The 20,270-nt window shown below is 35.1% G+C and overlaps 2 protein-coding genes across 7 annotated transcripts in view; both read left to right on the top strand.

Annotated features, from left to right (window-relative positions):
- Positions 1-20,270, top strand: part of LOC105215663 (RYamide receptor) — a 274,717-nt gene that overhangs the window by 205,526 nt on the left and 48,921 nt on the right. The gene's annotated exons all lie outside the window — the stretch shown is intronic.
- LOC105215662 (uncharacterized) lies at positions 14,696-16,834 on the top strand. The gene is made up of 2 exons (XM_011189683.3): positions 14,696-15,364; positions 15,670-16,834. The coding sequence occupies exons 1-2, from the start codon at positions 15,028-15,030 to the stop codon at positions 16,278-16,280; spliced, it is 948 nt and encodes a 315-aa protein (XP_011187985.1). The 5' UTR covers positions 14,696-15,027; the 3' UTR covers positions 16,281-16,834.

Below are 20,270 nucleotides of genomic sequence, written 5' to 3'. Positions count from 1 at the left end.
CTTAAATATACATGTACATTTGAAGTTTTTGGAGAAGTATTTACCAATAACGATTTTGCACAAGCCCCCCTTATAAATAGATGGGCATGTCAGCTTAGCATTTTGATAGGTTTGATAAAATTACCCGAGTCTGTATATAGATTTATATTGATATCTGGTAGGAGTCAGCAGTATAATTGGTCCGAGCTGTTCAAGGAATATCCGATTTCGGAGAATGTTGTGAATAAGGTTATTTTCATTCGAATATGTACATGTTTACATAGTGAGAGGTACAAATAGTGCATAGATCATATAGATTTCAAGAGAAGAATCGCTAACTGGGAATGGATTAGTTTGGTGAATTTAACGCATGCACCTATACTTGAGAAAAATGCCCTTATTACATTATTTTGGAAATGCACTGGCAGCCAAATTCGGTGTTTTTTTGGGGGGATCGGATAATAGTTAGAGAAAACAAATTTAATTTTTTGAAACCTAATATAGTGTAGATGCATATCTCTATCAAAAAACATCAAGGTAGCAAACTTATGACCCGACATAGTTTCACCGTTACTAGTGATCTGATGCTAGATGGTCTTCGTAGAGAAGAGATGAATCTATATTAGAATTGTTCGCAAGTTTGTGTAGTTGAACCTGAATAGAATCAGCTTACTAAAGAACATATTCAACTAACGTTTTTGTTGTGTAAAGCTGTGTACGTAGTTTGTTCCAAAATGAACGGTAATGCTTTGTATTTAGAAAAAAAATATTTATTCCTTCGTCTACATTAATATTGTTGACTTTAAAATGTTCCCATTCAATATTATGCACTTATCTTTGGCGATTTCTTTTATGTATGTAAAATAATGTCCTTTAAAGGTTCACTGAATTTTGGGCTAAAGAAAAGTCTGGAGAATATGGAGACTGGAGCTTCGTTTTGTTTTTGGATAAGAATTCATGAACAAGCAACGAAGTTTGAGCTTTTAACAAACGAAAATCGCCAGGCTAATTTCTATGATTTTTTTAATGTCTAACCTTAGCGGCTTAGTTTTAAATTTGCATTATTTTTTTAAAAGAGGATCGAAAGTGATTTTAGTTTTAAATGTTATTAAAAAAGGTTTAAAATAGATTGGAACAACAGATCTAATAACAATGTGAACTTTGGCGTAGATAGTGAATAAAGCTTTACGAAAAAGATTTACCAAGTACAGTTAACGACTGGAGTTCAGTTGATGAAACCACTACTTTGGCTCCTGATTAATTTCAATGGATTTCTACTCGATTTAATTTGGGTAGACATTAAAATTAAAAATGATTCCATTAAACCTGAATTTAATTAAATATTATTATTCCGACTGACCAATGATTTCACTTGTAAGCCACATCTAACTTACCTTATATTTAGAACAAGTGTACGGGTGAGCATTTGAATTTGAACTATGACTTCTATTAACATAAACAACATTTGAATAAATTCCGTACAATTAAATACGACGCAAACTATATTTATTGTACAAATTTTCCAACATGAATGCCGACAATAAACATTAATTCGCATAAATATGAAAAGCAAATTCAAATCAATTCCCCTATAATTGTCATATAATCGAAAATAAATAAATTTACATACAGGCACACAGTTATGTATATGAAAATAAGATATTTGTTGTAATATTTGTACCGGAAATGTACTAAAGCGGAGTCAACAATTTGCTGTGAACAGATTTTCTGTGTTCCAACCATATTTGTATGCAAATGAATGCATTTTCACAGACTCACATTTGTTTCTATGTATTTATGCATATTCTGCATTTTTTTTTTTTTGAAAATTCGGTCTCAGCTGTGTTAGCTTATATATATTGTGTTATATATTTGGTAAAGCTCTTTGCTTATTTCAACAGAATGTTCATGCGCTTATGCGGATTTGAAACGCTGCTCATGCACACACAGGGTACAGGTTCCTTCCTGCCTTGCTTGTACCCCTTCCGCAGCACACCTTTAGCCTTCCATGCTGTGCAGCTTATCTTGGCTCGCTTCCTGTTGGTCAAATAACACAACGCATCGCGGTGAGCTTAACTACATATATACATATCTGATGTGTATGTATATATGGATGTTTCCACGTACAAATATCTGAGATAAACAGTGAAAACAAGGCTTTCAGTAATTAATTGATGTTTTTTTACATGTTGAGGTCCTGATTTGTTTTGAAGAAATATCAGATTTCAGTCAGAAATATAATATATTAGTTTCCTACTAATTTAAAATAGATATATAACTCAGGATAATCTATTATTGTTCAAGTGGTCTATGGTTTTATTAAAAAGACGAGGAATTCAAATTTTAAACTAGTATTCTTCCCTAGTAGATTAATGTTTCACTACAGGGTGTCTAACCTACTACCGGAGGCTGGTATTTTTTGTAGGTTGTTGTCCAACGAGAGGTCGATTGGCAGACTTTGGTGGGGAATACACCATTCTCATTCTAGTTCAAAACAGTTACGTAACTACATGGTAGAAGTTGTTATCTAAAGCATAAATTTAAGTTATACTTCGTTCAGGTCTTCCAATTTTTTTATCGAATCAATACAATCCGAAAGTGATATTTACTATTTTTATTATCATGAAAATTGGAATAGCTCTAATGCTTTTCAGACCAGTCCACTTTTAACTGGGAACTCTAGTTTTTGTCCTGTCTAGTTTGTTGCTTCACTGCGGGTTATTTATGCACATTCGTTGCAGTTGCGACAGGCGCGTGTTGCCGCATGATATACGAATGTTGTTAGCTGTCACGGCCAGTCTGTCAATCTGCCAGCCATTAAATGCATGCGACGACAATATCTGTATGGTAACTTTGTATATATAAATGTGGGAGTGGAACCTGTGGGTAAAAGGTCCACACGTAGTGGCTGTTACTTTTAATTACAACCCTGCAAAGTTTAACGAAGACACAACGACACATACGACCATTTTTAATAAAATAAGTATAGTTGACGAGTAGAGTGAGTCGAGTGAAGACAGCGGCATCAACCGCTAGCACGATAGTGAAGACAGCGGCATCAACCGCTATGACGATAGTGAAGACAGCGGCATCAACTGCTTGTACGATATAATAATCAACAAATAGTGTGGTAATTATTATTGGATATAAATGAACTTTAATCTACATGTAACTAAAAATAAACGTGTAATCTACAATAATGTGTGTAATGAATTTAAATAAATATAAATCAAACGCATAATCTACATAAATGGGCGCAAGACATACCTTGTACCCATATGTGTGCGTATTTGTATTGCACTCGGCTTGCGGGTACTTGCAACTGGCATTTAATTTGGTTGCAATGTTACAATTCCAAACTGTCTGGTATCAGATTTGCTCTGCAGCTGATTTTTTGACACACTCGGCAAACTTTCTTTACAAATTGAGACATATTCGCATATGCATACTTCTGCACTCGCGTCAGGCTAATACCCTTGAAAATTTACGGTGTGAATGCAAACAGGGGCGTCTATTTTACAGCTGGCAATTTGTTTACTGATTCAGTATACTTCGAATTTATTTTGGGACTGCTTTGGAGAGATTTTGCTTTACAAGTGGTATATACTCAGGGTAAATGGTTAAAAAACAAATATTTTCTCTGTGAAATTTATTTATTGAAAGGAACATTGGTTTTTAATGACTTTCAAACAGTCCTACGTTCCCAAATCAAAGAGTCTTGAATGTTATATACGGTCATTCTTCTTCTTCGATGTGGACTGTCACAAATTGGTATAACGAGTTTCAAAGCGGTAGATGCCCCGAAAACGGCTACCAAAGTAGATAACGTTACATAGTCACAATCTCATATTGAGGGACTGCAAATTGATATTGCATGAGATTGACAGCAGATATTTCAAATGACCCTGATACCATTTCGCAGTACCCTTTGACGCCATTTCTGTATCTTTTCATTGAAAACATGGTAACGACCAGAGATTAAGGAACTGTGGAAACAGTGGACTTCATACATCCCATTAGTTTTGAAATACTGTCCTATCGGCCGGGCGCCCTTGTTTTCGTGATTTCATCGACTTTTGAGGATGAATTTCACTATTTGGTATTGCTCTGGATCTTATTACCACGTCTACTACACGACCTCCAGGAAATATATTTTTAGCCGGGCGTGGAGAAACTGTTAAGCCTTTTTTCAAAAAGTTCCGATTTGATGATTTACTGTGTTAAATAATAATTGTGAAATAGTCCTTTAAAACTTTGAAAGCTACGACATCATTATTTCTCTATCATTAGTAAATAAATAAGTACTTAAAATACACGACGAGGTCTCATTCCAATCGTGAAGATTTGAATAGAAAGATGACCCATTTTTCTTTCAGACCGAATATGTTTGTTGGAAATAAGCCCTACCTGCCTGAATGCAAACTCTTTCCAATTTATTTAAACATGATTTCTTGTTTACCTATTACCGCAACACATCCATTGTACACCACCAGGGCAACCACCATCGTTACATGCCTCATTTCAATCGATTTGCTCGAACATTTATAACTTTTACGTGCACTCGTGAACAACACACACCGACTCCACCGCCGCCACCACAATTTATTTCAAACGCATATGCTACTTACTCTAAATCCAATGTTGCGCGAATTAGGTGCAGTAGCAGCAGTGGCGCCTCTGAAACTGAAACTGACTCGATCTACGGGATTTTCACTGTTTGCTGGAGTGTTGCTACCAGCTGATATCGAAGATTGATTCGCTTTGTAAAGGGGATTGCGGTAACCATTTATAGTGTGTAAGGATATATACTAAATATCTGTGTATATAGCTAATGATACGATATTTATATTTCGATATATTGGCGCATCTTTAGCTGCTCGTTAGTATTTGCTTTGGCTGACACCAGCTCGGTTGCATTTGTTGCGATTTGTTGTTATCACCACAACCATTTGTCTTGCAGAGTTGCAGTGCAGCATCTACCGCTGGTGTGTCTGTTGCTGCCGTCGCTTTAGCTGTAGTTATTATTGTTGTTTATGGTGTTAACTGATGACATTGTTCGATATTTATGTGTACAAAAGCATTTACGAGCTTTGTTTTCGAATGTCCGCTGGCTACCAGTGACATTTCTTTTGATTTTTGAGAAATACAAATGTTGTTGCTGTCGCTGTCGCTGCTGCTCTGCTGACATTGCACGGAAGTAATTGCTTTTTCCATGTCAATTGACGCCAACATATTCGTGCTGTCGCGAAACATATAACTACATATATTTGACTTGATTTTATATTTATGCACTGGCTTTTATGGGAAAATAATGCTTTTCCCACAAAATCGTGACGCTCACTCACGCACACAAATAAAGCCATTTATGTACAAATATATATATCTACGAGTGTATCGATGGCAAAGTGCAAGGTTTTGTGTGAAAAATTGGAAATATTTCCTTTTGTAGTTAAATGGTGTTAATTCGTTTGCAATGTGCAGATTTGATGAACTATTTATTAGAGTATTAGCTCTTCATTTGTAGTTTGGATTTAAAGATATGAAATGGATGGCTTGGTTTTACGTGGTTATATAGAGGGATAGCCGATAAACCTATTTTGAAAATAGGAACACTTTATTAAGATAATACACAATTTGACCCATTTATTCGGCATAAAGTCCACTAGAATAACAAAAATCATTAATTGAAATTGGTCGAGTAGTTCCTGAGCTATTGGATTTAACCTATAATGTTTTTTATTGTTATAAGCATCTTAAGTCAGCCCTTCGCAGCCCTTCTTTACCATCTTTAATACTTCTGGTATTTTTTTAGAGAAATAACTCACTTTAAGTAGTTTACAACCCAACCTTTGTATGGGGATGGACGTGGTTAATTCGATTTCTTCCGTTTTCATGGTTTATGAATGGATACAAAGGGAAAATGTGTTCAGCAAGTTTCATTTATGTATAGTATATAGTACGAGTATATCTTCAGTAGTTTCTAAACATTTGTTTTGAAAACTCGCTTTTTCTTGGAAAAATTGCATTCGAAAATCAGCCAAAGGGATACAGATTACTAATATTACTGAAGTGATTCTTCAACTCTATTATATCCAGAGATACTTGTTATTGGTTCAAACTGTTTAGTTTTTCGATCGTTTAGGGGGTTATATCTAGTTAAGAGATTTAAAAAATAGGATTTTCAAACATTTTTTCTGAGAAAACTTCTAAATGTATTATTCTGAGAAGTTTTGAAGAGTATTGAAAAAATTTTTATTTGTAAAAATAACGGTTTTTGAAGCTGCTAGATCTTCTGGAACCCCTCCTAATAAAGGCGTTTCGCGGTGACCACTGTATCTCTGAAGTGGATTATCTGAAATGAAGAAATCAAACGGATTTCATTAAAGTAAAGGTGGCCTCTAAAAAATAGATTTACAATTACAAAGGTAATTGAAATTGCAAGTTAAATTTATGATAAACAGTTTGAGATTAAATATACGGACAATAATAAATTATTAATACATAATAATAAACTTTAATTATTAATGAACTCGTATGATTAATGTGTAGGCAAAAATATGACTTCATTCAACATTTTTTAATTCAAGTATAATACTTTCGAGATGCACGTAACTCAAAAACAAATATAGGAGTATATCGTTTTAATTAATGTCCTTAGCCTTTTACACTTGTTTACTTTCAGTTCGTCATCATGAAATCCGATCGTGAAAATGAAATAAATTTGTGTACACGTGTGCAATGAACTGTATGCACCTGAAGATCTTTATCGTTTGTATAAGGCGTGCATATTCATGAGGTCTTTCACACGCACACATCCAAGATTGTATATTCGACTGCATGCAAACACAATGCACCTCCGCCTAACCGCAAACAATTAAATGCCTGTTTATCAAGTTTTTATGCAATAAACGAATGCTATTAATTTCCTTTTTAAACTTCATTTTTGCTGACTCTTTACTCGAAAGACTCTTCAAAACAGGTTGAATTTCCTGCCTCCAATGAGGCATTTCACCTTGAAAAATAAAAGGATAATGAAGAAGCGGTGACGGCTGTCTTTAATGATGATGGTCACGAAGGTTGCGTAATGCCACTGAACCGCTAAAGGTGAAACGACAGGGGAGTAGTGAAATAACGATGCGGATATCGCATGACCCAAAATGTGGCATTCTGAGAAATGCTATTAAAACTGCAGGAAAAAGTTATTTAAAATAATAAATAAAATAAAGTAAAACGAAATTAAAGTTGACGCTTTATGGCACAGACAGCTGACTACAGTGCTGGCATTAAAACTTCGAAGAGAATTTCAAAAGTTAGCAGATGCGGCTCACTGGCTTCTCGATTGGCTGACAGCATTGCAATGATAATTCTAGACAACAGTTTGAAAAGCAGTGTGCTTTCATGAAGTTGGATGGTTAACTGAGGCGAATAATGCAAGATGCTACACAAATACAAATACATTTATATCTGCATTTAAGCAGTTGTAGAAGGGAACTTGCATATTATTGATGGAAATAGTTGTAAAATAAACTGTTCGTTGATACATTCATAAATTTATTTGATATTTATAATATTTGGGAAAATATAAATGTTTACTTTTTCAACTAATGCTTTTATAATATCTTGGTGAAAGGTCTGATAAGATGATAGTTTGAAGATTCTATAATACTATAGTTTTTAGAAGCTGTTTGTAAAGTAAACTTATAAATAATTTAAAAATTTCAGTATGTGGATAATTAGTAATCACATTGGGTTTCATCGCCATTGGAAGTTTTGAAGAATTTGGCCAATGTTCCAAAGATGCAATGAACCGATAGACGATAATAGAGACTCGAACCAATGTCTTGAACCGTTCCCAAATAATTCGACCTCCATTATATTCGTAATAGTTATAGAAATCATTGTCCAGCCGACTGAGAGTAAAATTTAGTCAGTTTTTCATGCACTTAAACCTGAAATGCTTTGGAGACTATATCGATTTTTGTCAAAACAGAAATTTAGTGAAGAATCGGAATACCAACCTATGCGGAATGCCCTTAACTCTTATAGAATCTAATTTTAAAGCTCTTATAAACACCTGTATAGATCTAATGTATACGAATAATGGTTACAATTTCATAGAGAACATGCGTATCTAACAACTAAATTAATCGATTAACCTCGCTTTTCTCACCACTGTGTTTTGAAAGTCGGTGACGACGATTAGTCTTAGAGTTTTACACACGACTCTGAACTATATTTGCTTTTATTAATCGAAGAAACTGAAAAAAATTGTTTTTTTCTACACAGTTTAAGGCCAACATTTATCTTCTCAACTCAATAACTATTACATAACAATCTCTTCATGAATAGTTGCGGGGTATTTTTATTCCTAGCCAAAACTATACCAAGTAAAACACTTAACCATTTATGGGGAAGTAAAATTTTTAAGTAAAACTTAAAAAAAATAAAAAACAACTTTCCTTTTTTATATATTTCAAACATATTTAAGTCCTTTATTGCATAAAATATCCTTTGCTACGTAAATTTTTCATGGCCGAGGACCGAAAAAATTAAAAGTAAAAAGCAAACTAGGTAATACACTAAATATAAACTAACGCGCTGTTAAAAAAAACAGATTTGATTATTGCGGTATTTAAATCTTTTCAATAAGTAAATATTACCACTTCTCACTAAATTTCACCTTGCTCACTAAATTTTGTAATGCAAATTTTTGGATCGGTAAACCGTATACAATACCCTTTTTCACTATACCTCATGCGTATTATATGAAGCACAGTTCTTGTTACATATGTTAAAATATGTAATTAGAATTATTTTAGCCCCCTGTTTAGCTTGTAACATTACTGTAAAGGGTAAAATCCATGGTTCTGAATCACATTCATCTGAGCATCTCCTATTTTAGTTCAATACCGCGAACTTTGCATAAGACGACAATATTATGGTTCAGTTTTGTACTTGCCTCATTCACTATTCACCAAGAGGGTTGCAAGAAATTACATCATGCTGTCGGATAAGTAGGGATGCAAATATCGGTGGTTCGATGTTTCCTAAAAGACCACCGGCCATTAAATCATCAATGTATCGAAACATCGATGTATTTTGAACTTTTTTAAGGTATTTTAATAGTTATTATAAACAGCTAATTTTAGAAGCAGAAGCATAAATAAATGAAATAATGTGAGTCTTAAGTTTATACTTTTTATTTCACTTAGCTTTATCTGTCTGGTAAATTTTTTTCTCAATATATATCATAATTTAAATACAATAACTCAGAAAGTTTTTTCACTGTCAAGAGGGTTTTCGGTTTTTCGTCTTCGTGATAGTTGCTCTGGCTTTAGAAAACAGTCGTTACTCGGGACTCGGGCCACAATATGTAAATATTAACAACCCACAATTCTATAGAATTCTTATTGATACAAGCTGATCAAAGATACATTTTCTCTTCAACCTTCCGTCGTTGTAATTGCATATACATAAATTTTACAGCTTACATTTGATATTTTGGTGGTCCAAAACCGAAGATTCTGTTGTATCAGCGCCAATCTTTGCATATTTGGAACATTTTGGAACAATTATAAAAAAACGTTTTTCTCCTTAAAAAACATTAATTTGGAGCTCGAATCTAACGCACTTTCTGGTTAATCCCAAAAAAGTGTGAAGATGTGAATTAGAATTTTAATTAAAAAACATCGACATAAAACATCGCTGAAGGTAACATCGATGCATCGATGTTTTTAAATATGAAATATCGATGACAAACACCGTCCTTGCATCCCTACGGATAAGCCGAACCAAATATGATAATTTCTTTAGACTTTCGGTTTAATACTCAGATATATAATTAAAATTTAGAACACAAATTACACAAATATTTTTAATAAAAAGTTTTTCGTTAAAAATAATTAATTTAGTTTAGGTGTTAACTAAGTTCCATAGTTGAGGGATTCCCAAACTAACTGTTTAAATTTGCGTGAATTGCTAGAAGCTTAGCAAGCTTGGGAGGTTATCTTCAAAATCTCAACAAGTTTTAGAACAAATGCAAAAATAATGAGTTTCTTTTTTACTTTATATTATTATCGTGAGGAATGATACGTTCACATTTTAAGCTTTAAAGAAATCTAAAAAGTAAAACAAAGCATTGATTTAAGTAATATTCGAATTTAGTGCAAAGAATCGGCCCATCCTGATGCTTAAATTTTTGATTAATCGGTCGGAATAATCTGATTTGATATTCCCTTACCTTTTATCAGAAAATTCACCATTAATTTCGCAAGCAGCGAATAACATAAATCCACTTAAAAGAGAAATGAGTTAAACAAATATATACTATATATTTACATATATATATATATATTTATGTATATACATATATATGTATATTGTTAGACTCTAATGTTGATCTGCATATTTGTATTTAAACAATAACAAATGTTTTATTGTTTTTACTTTCATAAGCATAATTAGTTATGTTAAAATATTATCCCCTAAAAAAGCTTACTTCCTTGTTGCTTAAAGGTTTGCACCATTTGTCAATATTTTGGTAAACAAATACATATTTTTTGTGTTTACGTAAATATTTACAAGTAATTATGTTTAAATAACTCTATACTAATGTTGACGTTAATTATATGCACGTTTTCCAAATTGAGGCGACACCTTAGGCCATCGCAACTAGGTGAGTGGCTAGCAATTGGTACGATGTTATATTGCAATAATAACAGTATTAAACTTAATTTATGAATATATATATAATATACATATGAATATATAGTAACGCCAGGCTTAATTTGTTCATATAATATTTTGAAATACTGAAGATTTCTAATACAGCTGAAGAAATATTTGAACATTTATAAAATCTGAGTCGGCCTTGCTTTAGATATATTTATGTTTTGCTCTCTTTCATTATATTTTTTTTTTTTTAGAATTATCGGACTTGCAATAAGATTTTATTGGATTAAAAATGAAAATGAAAGCGTTTCGTGAAATATTAAAGTTGTTAAGGCTCGAACTAATGAGCCGATAAGACGATGTAAGGACTTTCTTCTAAACGATAAGATTACTTTTTTGGGAATTTATCTTTTTGTCATATGTTACTTGATTTATACTCAGTTTTGTTACCAATTTCATAATGAAGAGTTGCTGCAAAAATTGGTCGAAAATAGAACCTGTCGACTGGAGTTTATTGGAGCCAGCCGGCCACTTGCCCGAAATATTTTTTAAAACATAATGGCAATATTTTTATAATAAAGCTAAATTCTTGGCATCTTAAATACCACAAGTGGAAAAAAGCACTCTTTACTAATGACGATGGAACGATGAGCTGTACGAGTTATACGACGACATTGACATAGTTCAGCGAATAAAAAGACAGCGGCTACGCTGGCTAGGTCATGTTGTCCGAACGGACGAAAACACTCCAGCCTTGAAAGTGTTCGATGCAGTACCCGCCGGAGGAAGCCGAGGAAGGGGAAGGCCTCCACTCCGTTGGAGGCACCAGGTGGAGAGCGACCTGGTTACACTTGGGATCTCCAACTGGCGCCGAACTGCGAAGGAGAGAGAGAGGTGGCGTACTATCGTCGATTCGGCTATAACCGGCTAAACGGTTGCAACGCCAATCACGTACATACATACTAATGATCACTTACATTCACTGACCAGTTTTATCTAATTTATCGTAACTAAAGAATTAAGAAATATCGTTTCCATCAAATCGTTTATCACCGAAGTCATAACATTTTTTGAATAAAAAGACATGTTTTAATATCAAATTGTATATATTTTCATAAAACTTCTAATAAGAATAAAATTTAATGTTTATATAACTTCTAAAATAACCAAAATAATATTTTTTTATTAAGCTTAAATATTTTTTTTATATAAATAATTAGTAGTTTATATGTTCAACATATTTTATTTATACATAGTAAGATTTTGTATGCTTCAAAACTTCTAACTCAGTTTTATAAGTTTGGACAAAGTGAGTTACGACTCTTGTCTTACGAAACGTTCTCTTGAATACATAATTTAATACATTAAATCTCTGTCTTGATATACAGTGGAACTTCTTTAACTCGAATCACCATAATTCACAAAAAAAAGCTTCGAGTTAGAGAGACTTCGAGTCATTGAATTTTCCATTAAAACATACAATTTTTCAAAATGCAAAGTGCAATAACAAATTTTTTGTTCGCCTCCATACGATATAGAGAGACTCTTTTAAGATTCTGCCTCGATAGTAAATTTTAATTTTGTATTATGCCTCGGTCGGAAAGTTCGATTTATGGAAGGAAATTTCTATTGTCAATTTAAGAGTTCAAGTTATGGAGAATTTCGAGTTATAGAAGTTCAAGCTATGGAAAGCAAATTGTATGAAATTTGATTTCTAAACGCTACTGCCAATGCAAAAGTTCGAGTTATGGAAGTTCCACTGTATATATATTTTTTTTAAACAGAAGTTTTAAAATTTTTTTTTATAATTTCAATTTAGAAAACAAGAAATTAGAACAGCTTTCAATAAACACATACAAAGTAAACGTTGCCAAAAAATATCCAACACACTTGTTATTGTTTAAAACTGTTTAAAAAATTAAGAATATTTCACTAAAAAAATCGCTATGTATTTTTGTTCAAAGTTTTAAACCATTAAGCCGTACAATTACATTACAGTTTAGTAGTAATTAACTTAGTACTCTTAACACGTCCACACGGCCGTTGATCACCATAACAAACTGATTTGCCAAACAGTTCGTTTGCCATGAGCAGCAAAGTAAGGCATGGTGGTAAAGTATGAGATCGAGCAAATGGTGAGCGCGCCATGCTCACAAGAGCACTGCACAACAAAACTGCAGCGGTAATGCGAACAACTAACGGGCTAACTGAGTAAGACTTAAGCGTAGAAAAAATGTTGGCTTTTTGCCTACAAATCCGGCGACAAAATCAGCTTTCGGCAGGTGAGAGCCGTTGGAGAGAGACGCGTGATTGCATGAACAAAAACAAATTTCACTTTCATTGAGAGCGCGAAAGTTTTAAACTTTTATATGTGAATGAGCTATTTACTCCGTTACATAGTTAGGTCTCTGTGAGTGTTTATTTGTTAACTATCTTCATTGCTGTTTGCCGGTAAGCGCTCTCCATGGCATCGCCAATGGCGTTCTCTCACGTAGCTTTTTTGCTTGTGAATTAATGGTCAGTTGTTTGCTGTTTTTGCTTTGCTTTGCTGCCTATGACGGCTGGCAAGTTAACTGTCTTGTTTGTTTGGCTTTTTTGCTGCTGCTGTCGCTGGCTTAGCCAACGGCTCGTCTTCATCTTGAGCCTTGTCTGTTAGTTGTGTTGTAGCTGGAGCATCACAATATCCGACAGTGGGAAATAAATGGTATTATGTGTGACTTTTGAGCGCCACTATGTGGTTTCTTTGCGCTTTTATTTTCTCCTTCTTCTTCTTATTTGGCTGTGGCTTTTTCTCCAGCATTTGTTGTCAACGTTGTTGTACTGGCTCAATGTGTTTTTTTTTTTTTTTTGGTTTGAGCGCCTAATTGTTGTAGCATACTTTTTACATTTCTACATTTTACCCCCTTTTCTTTTCCCATTTCGCTGCTACATCTGTGTATTTGTTGTTTTGGCTGGTTGGTTGCGAGCATTGTGCCGTAATATGTTGATTGTGCGGTAATTTTAGTTTGCAGCTTTACTTACTTCACTCTTTGTTTTGTGTACTTTATTTCTTTGGCCTGTGTCATTACTTTCGGTTTTAAATGAACGCGTTGGTTTTTGCTTGGAAATTACGACTTTTGTCTTTTCGCTTTTATTGTTTTTATTGTTTTATGGCTTATATGCTGAATAATCGGGAATTGTGTTATGTTTGTTTTTATTTTGATAATCTTTCATATTTTTATTGCTGGGTCGTAAAAAGTGTTTAATTATTTGTGGAATTTTTCATGAATGTTTTAAGAAATAAAATGAAAGCGAAATCAATTTTTTTTTTAGAAAAAAGCTTTTTATCAAAAGAAATTTGATTTGATTCGAATTTAATAAATATATGTTTATATGGAAATATAGTTTTATATGAGAATCATCATTATTTTGTTTCTGGAATCTTAACTCCAGAAATTCCAATTGAATGTGCTTTCATCAAGAAGTGCTTTCAAATCAAAAACAACACAAATATAAACACACAGCAGTTTCGGGAAACCAACCCTCGACAATCACTGGAGCAGCATTCCCACCAGCATATCACCTGCAATAAGATTGCAAAGCTTCATATTGCCATATACAACAATAGCTGGCCGTGTGATCGCTATGAAAAAGCAATGACAATGTCTGTGGAGACGAAGCTGCGAGCTGCCGATAACTGCGACAGCTCTCCACTTGACATAGAGGCGCATACTGCAGCCGCTGGAGAAGACGACAACTTGTTGCAGGGGTTGACTTGCAAGTGAGCGGCAGCAGCAGCGAAACAACCCAACACAACAACAGCTGTCTTCAGCGCATCGCCGGCGCCTTGTGAACCTTCGCCGGTCGCCGCATCACAAAATAGCCTACGACCACACTGGCACGTTATTCGGCAATGCTGCACAAGCTCACACACACACACACACACACATATGTGTGGTTACATTGACACAAGCTTGCACACGCTTGTCGTACACTTATGGCTGTTGATGAAGATGACGCTGACTATGGTGGCGTCTGAAAATTTTTGTATAAATGGCTGAAGTCTCAGTGTTGCATCGTCAGTACAGCATTTGATTTAGTTTAATAAACAACATCAATAGCAACAGAAAGAGTGTAAAATATACAGAATTTTCCATCCTTCTATCCCCACTATTCACTACTATTTTCTCACAAACCAAATTGAGCAAAGCATTGCAAGTGAAAGTGACATCACTCATACGCACCGTTGTACAGCATAAGGATTACATACATATACGCGGTGCGAGTGTGTGCTAAAAGGATTATAGCAGCCGTGATATTCTCGACAATTTCGGTTTAAAGAACGTTTAACGTTTGCGTGTGTGTGCTTGTGTACTCGAGTTTAGCGTGCGCTTCAACATGAAAGCCTTCATCTTGTTATCCTGTGTAGCGCTGGCTGCTGCCAGGCCAGAGGCGGGCTATGCTTACAATAGGCCCGGCGGTGGTGGTGGTTCCGGTGGATTCGGTGGCGGCTCCGGTGGATTTGGTGGCGGCTCCGGTGGATTCGGTGGTGGCGGCGGCGGTCTTGGTGGTGGAATCGGTGGTGGCGGCCTTGGTGGTGGTGGACTTGGTGGCGGCGGCGGTGGATTTGGTGGCGGCGCTGGTGGTGGATTCGGTGGCGGCGCTGGCGGTGGTGGCGGTTTCGGAGGCGGCGGCTTTGGTGGCGGCGCCGGTGGTGGCGGTGGATTCGGAGGAGGTGCGTACAATAAGAGTGTAAAAAATGTGGTTGCTCTATAGAGTTTGTTAATTGTGCTAAAATCTCGAAAAAACAAAAAATTTTGGACAAATTTAAAGCTTGCGGTTTCTAAAAATTGAAACAAAATTTCCAAATTCTATACTAGTGAAATAAGAAATCTTCAAGCTTAAGAAAAGCAATATACTTACTGCCTAAACTTTCAAAAACAATACTTTCGACTCAAATTAAAACAATTAACTGAGATAATCGCCACGAAAAAGCTCAAATATTTAATTTTTTATTTCTTATTTTTTTAATTACTCTAGGCGGCATCGGCGGTTTCGGTGGTGGTGGCGGCGGCGGTGGTACCACTCTCGTACAGAAGCACATTTACGTGCATGTACCACCACCAGAGCAAGAGGAAGTGCGTCCACGTCCCAACATTCCCATCGGTCAAGCGCAGAAACATTACAAGATCATCTTCATTAAGGCACCATCTCCACCCAGTTACCAGGCACCAATCATTCCCCTGCAGCCACAAAACGAAGAGAAGACCCTGGTCTATGTGTTGGTCAAGAAACCGGAAGATCAACAGGACATCGTCATTCCTACACCAGCACCCACACAGCCCTCCAAACCCGAAGTATACTTCATCAAGTACAAGACCCAAAAGGATGGCAGCGGCGGCGGTGCTATTGGCGGTGGTGGAATCGGAGGCGGCGGCGGTGGTATTGGTGGTGGAATTGGCGGCGGTATCGGCGGTGGTATCGGCGGTGGTATCGGTGGTGGAATTGGTGGTGGAATCGGTGGTGGCGGCATTGGCGGCGGTATCGGCGGTGGTGATGGCGGTTACTCCGGTGGCGGCGGCGGTGGTGGTGGTGATATCTCTGCACCTTCCTCCAACTACGGACCACCCGGCAAATCTGGACCATATTAAGCGATCGTTAGCGGCGAAAATTGAAGTGCAGCTAAAAATGTGCAACAACTCTAGATTGGACGAATACTACGAAAAAACAACGACAAAATTCGCAGACAAACCAAACAAACGAAATGGTCAAGCACACGACAAATATAGCTAAAGCTGCCGGCTAGTCTTGTTAAACGATAACATATTATTATTATTTTAATTTAACTTTTGGTTTCGTCGTTGAAATTCTGTTTGACACAACATCATCACGAGGACCGACGAAGCCCAACGAAACAACAAAGGAAACAAAACAGAACAGAAATTGCATAAAACGCCGAAAATGCTGTGACTAACCCATAAGACACAGGTCAGCTGAAAAAACTGCCTGGAAAAAACGACCTTGACTTTGACAAATTCAGCACGAAAGGGCGTTGTAAACGACTCATCTCATTCTCTACACTAAACAAAGGTGCTCGCTGCGACTTTCGGTGCTCAAATGTTAAATGTCTGTGGTAAACAAAACGAAACAAAACTTGCCCATCATCCACATTAGTAAGCAAGGATTAGCTCATACTCATCTCGATTCTACTACTCTACAACACTATCTCCATCCCACTCAAATGCTCTCTACAACACGCCATCTCTACGCAATTGTGCTGTATCTTGTTCTATAAGAATATCACTTTTGTGCGTGTTATCTTTTGTATATAAGCCATTTCCCTGTATATCTCTACATATATATCGTATATTGATCTTTTTTGTTGTAAATGCGTATATATATATATAAATATATAATAAATAATTTGCTAGTTATAAGTGCGATGCGTTGATTAAGATAATAACCCTCATTAGTCCCACTTAAAGCGTTGTCTACATATATCGATAGACGCAAGCCCGTAATATTAATTATTAATTTGCGAAATATGTATTAATATTTAAGTTTTTGTATTATGCGCAGTATAAAAAAACAACGGTGACAAAATTTGTAAAAAAAAAACATGCAACTCTTTTAATATTACCATTAAGAAGGATGGGGGCTCATATACGAGTAGATGCTTTGAACAAAGGGTTCAAAATTTTGCTTCGAAATTTGTTCTTTAAAGAATTTGAATTTATTCTTCTTCGTTTTAATTCCACTCTTAAGTCCTTTCTCACGCTTATCTCCAATCTGATGATTGTTTCAACCGCATTGATGTCTGCCAACCACTGCTTCATGTCATCAAGTATGTTGTGCTCTATTTCTTCGTTGAATAATATTATATAATACTACCACATATTTTGTGAAATAATTATAGCAATTTTTCCTTTTAAAATAATTTTGAAATATACCTCAACAAATATTCTTGGATCATTTAACAATAGTGGAAAAAATACACATTTTTTATAAAACAATTATTTTCTAAATTTTTGTTTATTAATTGCCTTTCAAAATCTTAATCTACTACCACATATAACTTCAGAGATATTCAACATAATTTCCAATTGAATCTCTAGTATGCTCCAGTATATTCAACGGTGAAGTGCTTATTTGTACAAATGCTAAAAACCGTTCAGTAAATCCAAAAAAGTCAAAAGCCATCAAATTTCGTTTGGTGATCGCAAATTGAAATTAGATGAGCTGGTTAACATCATTGACGTCTCTAAAAATACATTGGGATTCATATTCAATTTAAAACTCGATGTTCTGATGTTTCGAGTACTTTATGTGGCGTGTTTCTGGGCGATTTTATTTCTTCTACTTCTGTACGCATAAAAGATGATCTGCGGAATTGAGTCTTAAAAATACCGTTCAATGACGGATATAAATTGAATCAAACTCCCTACACCTCTAATTATTTGTGTACATGATTTTTAAAACATTTAAATTTTTACTTCTTCGAAATGGGTATCTTATAGGCATAGCAAAGTCATACAGATATATCACTGATTTTGACGAATATGTGAAATACTACCTCAAAGGCGAATAAAGTTTATTTTCTAATTTTAAAGTTTTATATTCGGTGTTTATATTACACATTACTGGCTTGGTTTGATACAGAATTGAAAATATAGACCTCGAACAGTTTGGGAAGTATGAGGTGATGGTTTTTACCAGAATGATTGAGCACGAAATTTTGTTTTAATATTTTTATTTATTTACTGTGCGCATTTGATGAACTTATTACTAAGGTTTTTAAAGTTATTAATTAGTCGAAGAAATTATCAAACTTACTCGCTACAATGATTATATACATAAACTCATAAATGGGGGCAAAATCACAATTTTATACTTTAAAATAAAAATCAATAATTTTTAAAGTACTAACGCTTTTAAGATAAACTCTCGCACCATTTAACCTCTTGACGGTATGACCAGCACTTACAAGGGCATTTCATATTCACCCACTAACCTCAAAAGTACTTAACGATCATAAGCGAATCTTTGAATTGGAAAACTCGCCAACAAAGTTATGAAAGGCATTAGAACTTAGAAGAGTAGGTGAAGAAATGCATTTACCGATGCCTTACACTTTTCGAAAGTGCCTACCAAGCAAAGCGGGTGAAAGGGAATCCAAAATAAAAAGTAAAACATTACATAGACTTTGCAAAGGGTACGAGAAAGTTGTAGCGACTCGCTGAGAATGTCGTGACCCACAAACATACAAACGTGCTGACCACCGAACACTAAACCACACACAGAGTAAAATGCGGAATGTGCGAAAAACTATGTTATTACCATTTTGAACATTTCCATCCATTATACTTGAGTTTATATAAAATCTTTACCGAAGAGATTTATATGTGTGCGTGTGGGGAAAACACAAAGCCGAGCCGAGAATGCGCCATAAAGTTGTAAAATTTTGTGTTAGCAAGCGTGGAATTGCATTTCTTGTGCTGAAAACTTTCAACATTTTTACGTAAGTGCGCCTGAGTGTGTTCCGCATATATTTGCTTTAATCCCACAACTCACGTTTGTGGCGCCTCCGAGGCATCTTCCGCATCCAGGGATTTAATGTATGGCTGCATAAAAGGCTTGCAAAAGTCTTTCAGCAGTTCAAGCACATGTCGGAAATTGCATGCTTTTAGGTCGCAAGATATTATAATTTTAAATTTTATAAGGAGGTACACCACACCGGACTGGATGGTAATCAGTAGTATGAACTTGAATCCTTAAGAAATGGATGTTTTTAGTCCACATACATATGTAATAAGCAGTTGTCAATATAGTGCTTTCTTTGAATTACGTAGAAATAATAACGAGAGAGAAATCATTTGAGATCTGCAAATATTGGTTCATAATCCCCTTGTATACATCTATAGCTAGAGGAAGATTAATGCAACGCTTTTATGTATTTTTTTTATTCTCAGAACAGCATTACAGTTACAATTACAAAAAACCAATTTGTTCAGTAAAAGTTAATTTCCACTTTGATGCCTCAATGCCTCGCTTGTAGTGTCAAAGCAGGCATATCTTTGCATTGCCACTTCCTACTAAGGAAGTCCAATTGCGAATGCCATGTAATTAAAATACCGTTAAGTATTTGCACACACAAAAAGCGTTTCTTTATCATTGAATATGTAAAACTGGAAAAAAGACTCGCACAAAACACACTTTTACTGCATTGCAAATCGCCTTTGAGTGCGAAACCGGTGTAGGAAATGAAAAGTGGTGGATGGCAATGTATTTTTAATTGGCGACACTAGCCGAAGATGTCACCCTGCTCATTTGCATGTTATTGCGAAAAGAGGCAAACGCACTTAACAGCTGTAAAAGACAATTAAAGAGAGACTAATTGCTTGTTGGATGTGAAGATGGGATATGCAAATGCTGTAAGTGAAATAAAATAGTTTCGCTAACCGTGCGTAAGAAATGCGAAATATACAAACATATATATGTAAATACGTAATTTGTAGTTAATGTGCATTTAAATATATTTTTTTTTATTTCCTAAAACAATAAATATATTGTATTGAATATTTTGTATCTCAATTTTCAAGATTATATGTACTGAAATAGTGAACATGGTTTTATTTTTTTCT

Source organism: Zeugodacus cucurbitae, chromosome 2 (genome assembly GCF_028554725.1).
Source record: "Zeugodacus cucurbitae isolate PBARC_wt_2022May chromosome 2, idZeuCucr1.2, whole genome shotgun sequence".
Lineage (NCBI taxonomy): Eukaryota > Metazoa > Arthropoda > Insecta > Diptera > Tephritidae > Zeugodacus > Zeugodacus cucurbitae.
This window is presented reverse-complemented; position numbering and strand designations above follow the sequence as displayed.